The sequence below is a fragment of the Poecilia latipinna genome, unplaced genomic scaffold, assembly GCF_001443285.1.
Source record: "Poecilia latipinna isolate Pla-1442-1.1 unplaced genomic scaffold, P_latipinna-1.0 Scaffold2004, whole genome shotgun sequence".
NCBI classification, from domain to species: Eukaryota; Metazoa; Chordata; class Actinopteri; order Cyprinodontiformes; family Poeciliidae; genus Poecilia; species Poecilia latipinna.
Window position 1 is genome coordinate 67425 of NW_015114620.1, and position 11133 is coordinate 78557.

At 39.3% G+C, this 11133-nt stretch overlaps 1 protein-coding gene across 19 annotated transcripts in view; it reads right to left on the minus strand.

Moving 5' to 3' along the window:
* The window catches only part of scrib (scribble planar cell polarity protein), a 76908-nt gene extending 66533 nt beyond the window's left edge, over positions 1–10375 (minus strand). For 9 of the 19 annotated variants that reach the window (XM_015016305.1, XM_015016304.1, XM_015016303.1 and 6 more), the window contains exon 1: positions 9333–10375. In XM_015016305.1, the coding sequence (XP_014871791.1) occupies positions 9333–9491 (159 nt within the window). In that variant the 5' untranslated portion in view covers positions 9492–10375. The remainder of the gene's footprint in view (positions 1–9332) is intronic. The other 10 variants (XM_015016319.1, XM_015016317.1, XM_015016315.1 and 7 more) reach the window with 3 other exon arrangements.
* Positions 10376–11133: the final 758 nt, after the last annotated feature.

The following is an 11133-nucleotide window of genomic DNA, read 5'->3' on the forward strand; positions in this document are numbered from 1 at the left end:
GAAAAAACCACCCTTGAGAAGGACTCAGAGCGAAAAGTTCCCCCAAAAACAAACAAAAAAAAAAAAAAAAAAAAGCAGATCAAGCAAATCAAGAGGGAACTGAGTGAAACAGCTACAAGTTTCACTACAACCTGTTAAATGGGTCGTATCTGTTAGCTGGATTCAATTGTAAAACGCAAATTGGACAGAGATAAGAGAGCTACAGGTGACAGAATATGACTCATCTAAAAATCAGTGGTGCTGTTGTATAGCCTGAGGATGTGAAGGCTATCAGGTTTTGGAGCGATAACGGCCTCCAATGATTGTCTGCGGCCAGCAGATAAAGAGCAGCATTTGTTTGTGGTTGGTTTGTAAGCCATCCTGGATGACCTATTCCTCCGCAGGGACACCAGCACCCAAACGGATCAGCCTCAAAGGACCAAAAGGTCCAGAACAGCAGCTTCGTCCAAACAAACATGGTGGCTGAATTCAGCTGCTCCACATTTCAAGATTAGCAGCAGCAAGAATATTTATTAACACCAGCATTCCATCTTTATCAATGTTAAAAAGAAACTAAGGTAATTTTTTGGGCAAAATGAAACAAAATTCTTCACAAGATATTATTTATCTCGCTAACCAATGAGTAAATAACTGTTCTCTGTAGGTAGAGATCCTTGAAGTTTGTATTACCGTTCTTTAGAAATGCTCCATGAGATTAAGTTGACTCTGATTTCTGTAAAAACAATAAAATATAAAAAAGATGCCAACAGTATTTGAGAAAATAAAAAACAGCAGAACTGTTATTTGCATAGTTTTGCTTTCTTGTCTTCTCATGTCTTACATAAACAGCAGATTTAATTCAGATTGCTTCCTATAACTTTTGTGATTCATCTTACTTCATTGTTAAATGGCTAAAAATAGTCAAGCTTGAGTTTTCTTTATTCAGAAACATTTTCACTAAGGAGTGTTGTTACCGCTATCAACGATTACACAGAGATTGCACTTGAAATTTTCTGTGATGATCGAAAAGTAAAAAATAAATACAATATTGAAGCAAAAAGAAAAAGAAAGAATCTTGTTCAGTATTTTCTGTCATGTGCTAAACTCTAGCAGACAGGTCTCTAACCCTATCACTGTGACCCAGAGGCCACAAACTCAACCTTACTGCAAACAGCTGCCACCGCCAAGCCAGCCATCAATTATTCACTACAGCTTTGCCTCTGTGTTTACCTTTGAGGGTTTCGTCTCAGGCCAGAGTGCACAAGGAAGGGAGGTGACAAGTTTACACAGGTCAGCAAAAGAAAAAAATATGATTCATCTTCATTACAGTCAAGAAATAACCATTCCTGCTACTGGCAGACGCCAGAACGTCATATTAAGGTTTAAAAATGTTTCAAAACTGGTTCTTATGTTTTAAAATCCCTTTTATGAGATTGAAGACAAAGTGTGAGAATAATTTAAGTTTTCTCTGGTATTCTCCCTCCCCCATCTGTTGCTGTAGACTAATGGTCAGTTGGCAGAAAGAGCGCCAATAAGATCTCTTCACTCTTATAAGGAAATGCTGATTTAAGCCTACAACTGGAAACATATAAATGCCTTTTCTGTTCAGCAGTAAACTACTGGCTCTACCCAAACAGACACCCAACCAAAAACTAACTAAAAAGCTACGTTATTTACTCAGTGTTATTCTACAAAAAGCAGAATGACAAAAATGTATAATCTCCAAAATACACATCTTTCCATAAAAAGAACATCAGTGACCATTGCCTATTCACAGTTCAGTAATCACACATTTACCCATTTTCTGGGGAAATAATCCATATTATTAAACATGTTTTCTTATAGATATTGGCATTACGTCTCTCCAGTTGATTCTGCATGTGTCAACTGGTCATTTGTTGTTAGGCCAAGCTCCAGTGTTCATGGATGGGCAAATGCAACAGAACATTATGGATAAATGAATCCAGATCACTTTTTTTAATCCAATGGTTTGCATTGGAAATCTTCCTCCAAAACCCCTTCAGTGCTATAAAATCTCCTATCCACATACGCACCTCCTTTCAGTCCGTCTGTCCCTCCTGTTAAGGGGAGGAGGGGGCTGGCAGGATGTGAGGCCAGCTGGTCATCAGTTCAGACAAAGAAACCTGCTGAATGTGCTCTCGAATCTAAAAGAAACAGATCTCTCTCGCTGCAGCTCGATCGTGGACCTTTCAGTCCTCAATCTGCTTCCTTTTGGTTGATTACAGAAGTTGTTTTTTTGTTGTTTTCTCACAATCGGAACAACAGGAAGGGATTTTTTAAAAATTGTGACACAAAGAGGTGTTTTGCTGGAGCTTGACCAAGAATAGTTTTGGTTTCAAATTGTATTACTAAAAGATAAGAGGAGGAGAACAGAGATAAGATATGTGGTTTTTAACTGCAGAGAGGGTAGTGACAGGTGCACTTTGTCTTCTGCATTAGCCTAGATCAGCTAGTCACTGGAGAGAGAGCTCAACATGAAGTACCTTGGTTCTACCAAGAACTATTTTAAGTTAATGATAAATTATAGCAACAGTCCCTCTGTATCCTGACTGCTGTTGGCCATATTTCAATACACTTGACAAAGCTTGGGTAAACAATAGCAAGACATGTGCAGAATGTATTCTTGACCCCACACAAGAGACTAAATTAAGAAGAAGAAAAAAAACGCTCTGATTTTTATCTTGTTGAGGGAAAAAAAGGACCCATAGAAAGTAGATCCCAGAGGAAGCAGTACGCTGGAGCATGCTGGCACGAACACAGGGGTCAGAACCGTGGCGATCGGAGTCGTTTTCACGGCCAGGTGAAGCCCTAATCTGCCCTTTAGTCACAGATCTGACAGCAGAATGTACCGACAGCTGAGGATTAACCAGGCTGCACAGTCATCCTTCCTATTTATCATGCACACATCCATCTTATCTAAAGGTGCTGCTAGGAAATGTGTCAAAACTGTACAAGCCTCTTCATTACGGCACTTTCTGTTCTGCTCTGGTTCTGGCAAATACGCGAGAAAACCTGCAATGTTCATTCAACCTTAATCGCACCCAGACGTTTTGGTGGAAATAATACTGAGTAAACACACCTAAAACCTGTTCCGCAAAGGCACATGTGGACACACCCGACGCGGGCTTGCTCCTTGATCAACAAAAGAAAAGGTAAGAGCAGGTAGATAAGCTAGTAGAGGCCATGTTGGAGCTGAAGCTGGATTTAGCTGCAGGCTACTGCACCTGCAGTCCACAAGGTTCCTTCAAAAACAATCGGGTTCAGTAGAAACTAATAAAAAAAAAAACCTTAAAACTAATCCTAAATCATGTTAGAGTACAGGGGAAACATGAAGAGCTGAGACACTGGATACACTGGATGTGGGGGCAGAGGGAGGGAGGTGGATCAAACTGTTGAAAGGATCTCTTTGTAACTCGTCATGGGACTTTGGAATGGCTAAAAAGATTATTTCCTTCTGCTCAACATGATCTCTGAGGTAGAGCTAAATTGCAAAAGCATCCAAAAACTTAGAGGGCGCTCAATAACAAAAATGGTTAATGAAAGCACAAGACAAGCGGGGCGGGCAGCAGTTAAACAGCTCTTCTTTCCAAAACGTCAAAGATATTTGTGGAAATCCTCCGTGGATATATGTGAACACAAATCCATGCCCTAAATTGTGTATTTTGCACTAAATCAACTGCTGAAATTTACGAGTTAACTGCAAATAAATGATTGTGTCCTTTGGGAATAATAAACAGAGTAGTTTTAACTTCATTTACATACCGTCAATGTTTCTTTATTAGAAATGTTTGGGCAGGTGGTACAGGTAAAGAAATGGTCAGTCCCCAGCTGGAAAAGGAAATTAATTATCCAACATCCAGATCTTACTTTGATTAAACACAGTGTGTTCATTGAAGTTATTTCCTGCCTTTCTTATTTAGCATAATCTGTGGTATGACATACAAGGTGGGTGTCCTAAATACATACTATGTTGCTGCTCTTTAATATTAATATACATAGATAAGTATTTATTGCATTTTTTTATCATTTAATGTGATACATTTCTTATACGAATTGTGATTTATTGTACAATTAATGAACTAAAAAATAAATTGTCTGTATTGTCAGGATTGTTAGTTTTATCATTTTCTCCACTGTTTTTATAACGAAAGTACCAATAAATATAGATTTTGCACATATGACACAAATCACACTTCTATATCTGACTTGTGTCCTAAAGAAGCGCATTACAAATGGGTTTGTTTTTCAAGCACATATTTGTGCTGTGAGGTCATGATTGCTGCATCATGTCGTCACAGTTACCTAAGAGAAGCAATAGTTCTTATCAACACTTTTAGAGTTATCACAATATTAACACAAAATATTGTGTAAAACCAAGTGCATATCACCCCTAATTTAGAGCCCCTAATCTAGGCTCTAAATTATAACTTTCGACTTTAGCGGTACAAAATAAGAAAATTACTGAAAAGAATCACAGATTATTTACCAAACTATCTGAGAGCTTGATAAAAGTTTCATTTCACAACGTAGTTGTTAAAACATTCAATTAGATTACAAGTGTTTTATATTTAGAAAAGGAGACATTATTTAAGCAGCATTATCTGAGGTCAGTAAGCAGTGCAGCAGGGGTGAGGCAGAGCAAACCTAAGAAACGATCAGGATGTTTAAATCTCCATCTGTTCACCATGTTAAACCCTTGCCATCTCTATCTAGAACAATCCACCCACAGAACCACACTGCTACCTTACATCATTGTTGCGTTTTGTTGTATGCATTGAAAACAAGTCACCAGTTTACTTCCTTTTAAATGCAACGGCAGCATTTTTTGAAACAAACCTGCCCCTCTGATGGAAACTGTCCCTGCCTGACTGGTCAGTCTACTGCTGAATTCATCCCAGAGCAGAGACGGTTTGTATGTGAGCCGGCTAAGTCGCCGTCTGTGACATATGTTCGACGTGTAGGCGCAGCCGACAAGCGCCACATAATGCTGGTTTGTTCACGTGCAAGATGAGCTGATGAACAAAACAGGGACGTCGGGTTGGCATCCAAAAATATCCGGGGCTCTGGGCTCACCGCTGACTGGAATGCACAGTGACACAGTAAAGGGCCACACAGCTATGCAGAGGCACTCAGGCGCTTTGTAGTGAGCTTGTGACGGTAATGCCACTCGTTGTACAGTCAGCACTCGTGCCCTAAACTCTGCATGGGCCTGACCCCCAACGCTGCAGCCCCTCCAACTCCGAGGACCCATACGCTTTGTGTCTGCACGCTACACATTTCCTGAGACCATAGAAGACAGTCTGTCACTGTGAATTTACATCCACTGTTTGAAAAAAAAAAAGAAAGGAAAGCTCTCCACAGAGACAAGGCTGGTTAGCTGTCCGTGCTAGAACGTCACAGAGTCCGGAAACAAAGACTCTATGGACGACTAGGCCTGTCACAATGATCAATAAATCAATTAATTACATGATAAATTAAAACAAACTCAATAATTTCCATTGGCATAATTTCTTTTTTTCTCCCTCTTTCTACCAAAAACTGAAAGATAAAAGTCTTCAGTTTGGTACTTTGGTCTCTTTTTTGAAGGACAATTTATTTTTACAAAGTCTTCAAAATTTATCTTATTTGTTGTTTATTTTTTTTGGATATGTAAAAAGTCTTACAGTTAAACTCTTAAATGATCATTAAAATGGAAAGCTTACTCATCTTTTAGAATGTGTTCTTGCATTATCATCTTGCCATTACCATTATACTAAAACAGTATTATCGCTTATCGCAATAACTTCTGGAAAAATTTATCGTCCAGCTGAAGTCGTTATCGTGACAGACCTACAGACGACCGACTTGGTTTTAGACCAAGTACCGTATAGGGACTCAATACATTTTACATGTCCAAATTAGCTCAATTTTGGACCAAACTGATTTAAGTTTATAACAAATTTTATGGCATGTATTTCTATAAAGGCTTTAAACATGGAACCTGTAAAAAGACAAGACTTTAAGGAAGGATTGACATGAATGAAATCCTTCTTTCCAGCTGTAGCAAAAGCAAAATAAACAAAAGTGAAAATAAAAAGCCTATCAAAATAAACAATAAATCAATTGGTTAAATAAAGCAAGTAAAATAAGCTTCATAACTCCCATCTGAACAATTGTTGAAGAAAATCATTCCATTTTTAAAAATCTGAAAACATTTCATACCCAGTATTAAGTAGTTAGTTTACACTTTTATTTTACAAATGTCCTAACCGGATCTTTTGCCTATTTTCTCTATCTGAAGAGAATGATTGATAAATTTTGGTTACAGAGACTTCACAATCAGTTTGAATTATTTTTGTTTTGGTTATTATGTTTATTTTGGATATTATGTTTTCCAGTTTCAGTGCCAATTTTTCTTTTTTTTATCTTTGAAAGGGTGCTCTTGCATTAATATACCATTACTAATAGTACATTAGACAAAAATTATCTAAAAATGATATAATTTATTGCAATAATACCTGGGACTATTTATTGTGAGAGGCATAAATATAAATAAACCTTCAAATTCAGTTTGAAAAAGAGCAGGAGGAAGTCAATAGCTATCAAATCCTAACATCATTTGGCTCACCCTGTAAAAAAAGTAATTAATTTCAGTCTGGAATATCTAAATACCTTGTGTGTATTGCATCTGTGTTGACAACGGGACAGGTAGTAAAATCCATGGAAGCAAGTGTTATGTGAAAGTACTTCAATCAAATTCCACAGCAACAGCTGGAAACAGACCGTCGGGATCAATGTCCAGGAAGTTTCCAGTGTTCCTTTGGAGGTTTTTTATGAGATGTGGCTGGTTGTAAAAGGAGGTTTGTTAATGTACGTCTACAAACTTCCTTAAATAAAAACAGAAAAACCAAAACTATTACAGTTGACTCTAGACTAAATTAAGCGTTGGTGTAATTTTTGCGCAATAAGCTGAAGCTTCAGAGACCAAACATCTGCAGAACAGAAGAATGAACAGTCATAAATGTCTACCACAAGAAGAAAAAACAGCTCCTTTGTGAAGGACTCAAAGAAGGGAGTCCTTTGCCAACACTTGTTTTACACTCAGCTGACCTTAAAGTGTTAACAATCTTCATTAGCAAATGTGCCACTTGTCCCTTTCAGCACAAAGCTAAAGCCATGAAATGTGAGAGAGTGGCAGGGTCTGCAACCGGCCAGTCTGTCCATTCAGCCTCCATGCCGGATCCCAAACACAGACAGCGCATTGTCCTGGAGGTGAACAATGCTCTGAACTAAATAAAAACAATTGTTTCATTCCCAAAGTCTGTAACGCTATGGGAATGCAGACATAACAGCAGGCCTTCTCTTAAAATAAACTGGCATGGAGCACAGAGAACTTTTGACATGTTTCAAATTGTATTGATGTGTGTGGCGAAAGCTTTGCACGTCATTCCGCACATGCCTATAACACAAAACCCAATCCACTGTTAGATTCGTACCAGCTGCTTTGGTTTGTCAGAAACATCAAAAATGATTATATTCAACATCCTCGGGGGAGAAGAATGCTCCTTTTTTCAAGCGAGAAGTTTGAGTTATCAGCTTTTCATAACACATCCCACCTCAGAAAATACAAGGGCTTTGACATGCCACCAAACTCACAGGCGTTTGTTATGGATGTGGCTGCATATTGCAGTAGCTCTTACTCAACTTTTGATTTGTTATTTTTATTGATTTCTATTCATTTTCTGGTTGAGGTGTTGCATCTTTGGACAATTATTCCCTTAGTGAGGCTGGAAGCATTTTTTGCTCTTACTTTCAGATTGTTGTTATGATACATAACCATGGCAACAAGATATTGTTTTTACAGCTTGGAGTAGTTGGTTAGCCTCTCAAAAGCTCAAGTAACACCTGAACTACAACTTCAAATCCCAGAGAAGTAGAAAAGGAGGAAATAGTCCAAACTATTTCTGCTATCAATCATATTCCCGACTCCAATGTCTCTTTCTAACCGTACAGCCATATTTGAAGAAGAGTGGCAAAAGCAAATAAGGTGGATTAGCAGTGCTTGTCAACAACTGATGGTGTCATCCAGAAAATGTCACTGTGGAATTATATAATCTCTACCGCCTGGATATTTAGCTGTTAGCAGGTCATGACAGTCATACATCAGTCTTAAGTCAGAGGGCTCTTCAGATTTGTTGTCAGACTGTCTGCTACTGGAGCTCCTTCGTGTCCACAGCATCACCATCCACAACAACTACATGAAGATACTTGGAAATTGAGTTTCAACATTTATCATCAATTTGGGATAAATAAAGTATTTTTGAATTCAAATGAAAACAGATTTTTCAGTGTCGTCTCAGATTTTTGGTTTTTAGAAAGCTTTACTGTTTTTTTGGGTTGTTTTTTTTTGCCAAGATCTTGGTGTTTTTTAAGATTATTTTGTTGCTTTTTAGATCGTCTTGGACAGAAAAAAAATGTTGCCAACAGACAAATATTTCTTCAGATTTCAACTGAAGGTAACCCAAGCAACACCATTTGCACTGGTGACATAGTTTCTGGCAATTAGGTATAAAAGACTGAAATGTCAGGAATCTGCAACATGCAGGTCCACACACACCCGAATAGCTCTTGGTAAGTTTGACCAAAAATAAATGATACAATAAGAACCTACAAATTCCAGCAATTTTCATAGGAATTTTAAATTATTTGGCACTATAAAAACGCCGCCAAACTTTTGTCTAAACTATTTTTGTGCATCTAGAAAGTGTTTTTCTTTTTTTTTTTTTTAGCTTAAAATGTATATTTTACAGCAGCAAGTACAAGCTGCAGCTCAGCAGAAAGCATTACAATTTAGGTTTGGTCTTTGACTAGGTCTCCTAGCACACAATTATGCTTTTATCTAAACCACAACACCATCAAAGGGCTTCTCTGGCCCAATATGGGTGAATCATCTCATCAGAATGTAGTTAAGCTCTATAGAGTCTTGCCAATGATCTAATTACTTGAATGAGGTGTGTTGAAGCATTAAAATCATTGTACTTTATGTGCCACTTTGTCCTTTTTATAACACAAACTCCAGTCAAAACATATAGCAGTTGGTAGTTGTGACAAAGTTCAAGGGGTATGAATGCTAATTTGAGTAAAAACCATGCATATGTAGAGGGCAAAATGGTCAAAGTTTACCAAACAAAACATAAGCCACCTGATGAAAGTAAGGAAAATGTCATGTGATTTGCTGGGGTGTGTCACTGATTGTTTCACCTGCAAAGTGACCTCTGATTTTAAACACGTGAACAACTCTGAGAAACTGAAGCGGTGGTAAATGAATGAACACGCAAAGACACCAAGCATACCTTTGGTAGCTCTTTGAGTTGGTTGGCATCGAGGAGAAGTTCCTCCAGACTGCGGCTGTAGCGAAAGATCTCATCGGGGACAGTCTGCAGGTTGCAGTGGCGCTTGTCCACCGACTCGACGTGGCGATTGCAGCGCCACAGGGGGATACACTTCAGCATGTCCGGCCGCCTAAGGGGATTTGGATGCCGGTGCTACTAAGATCTCCGCATTAGAGGGTGCAGCGGGAGAGGGAGGTTAAGTCAGTGTCAAAACACCTAATTTGTTCCTCCAATGATCCAGAGTAGGAGGCCGAAATCCACCTGAAGAAGCACAAAAATAATCCCTTCGATCTGTTTCTGATGTATATTCCGTGTCCGGTTCTGCTTGAAAATTGTCGGGATCCTCCCAGCGACATCCAATCCGGAATTTAACCAAACATGAAGGAAATTAAGCTCCTCACGGATGGGCTTGAAGTGTTGCCTCACTTTCTTACACTCCCCTCCTTCACACGGAGCAACCGACGTTAGCTTGTTTTGCTACCGCCGCCGCCAACATCCCCCGAAGCAGCCCGAAGCTCCTCAAACGAGGCTAACTGAAAATCAATCTTCCGAACACCCCGCGTCGCGAAACGCTGCCCTATCCGCCGCAGTCATGGGTGGGCAACTGAAAGCATCCACTTTAGTCACAGAGTTATAGATAAACAGCTATGACCAAGCGGCTTACGCCAAACGAGTCAGCGGAGATTAACTCGTAATGATGCGTTCGTCCTCAGGAAGCTAGTCACAGTTAGCCAACGTCGGCTAGGAGGAGGCTGGACGGCTTTGTGGCGGAGCTGCCGTTAACCGACAGCGCTTTAATAAAAACTACAAAAAACACGGGACGACTGTGTGTGGCAGCAACATCCCAGAATAAGTCACAAAAAGTGACCAGACGGTGTTCATCCGACCCCAGGGGTGGTAGAATCCAAGCAGAGAGAGCAGGAGCTTCAGCAACAGCCGCGCTTGCCTCCCCTGTTGAGCTGAGGCAGGCCGGTCTGGTGTGCGGGGGGGCTGGGCTAGGCTCGGGCTGAAGCACCGCCGCTTAGCTTCTCCTTAGCAGAGGCCACAAGGTTGCTTTACACCGCCACCTGGCGGCCTTATCGGGTATTTCAACTTACCGATACCTCTGAATAAACTGGATCACAAAAGTATCCCAATATCTGTTCAAAGTAACATGTTGTTTTTATAGACTAATTATACACAGTGTGATATATATTTTCATAATTTCCCAAAAGTAAAACAAAATATAAATAAGTCAAAAGCACGCAAAACCAGTTGTATGACATTTAAAAATTATATTTTTGTCTAACGTTTAAATTCCCAAATGTGAAATAAAGCAAAATGTGTAACTTTTTTTCCGACTAGTTCTAACAATTATCATCTAAATCAGGGGTGTTCAAAGTCGGTCCTCGAGGGCCGGCATCCTGGGTGTTTTAGTTCTCTCCCTGGTTTAACGCACCTGGATCAAATGATGGTTTATTAGAGGCCTAAGGAAACTTAAGACTTGCTGAGAAGGTTGTTACCACCACCAGGGAGGGAACTAACTCATGCAGGATGCCGACCCTCGAGGACCGACTTTGAGCACACCTGATCTAAACTATTCATAATAAAACACATTTATAAATAATTTAAAGTGTAAAGCAAATCTGCAAGGACTCTAAATTAAGTCCATATTTATTCCAAAATAATCTTAAAATCTCTATTCCCCTTCCAGGTTAGCCTGAATTTCACTCACTCCTAATATTCATCAAAAAATAAAAAATAAAAAAAAATACAGGATGAG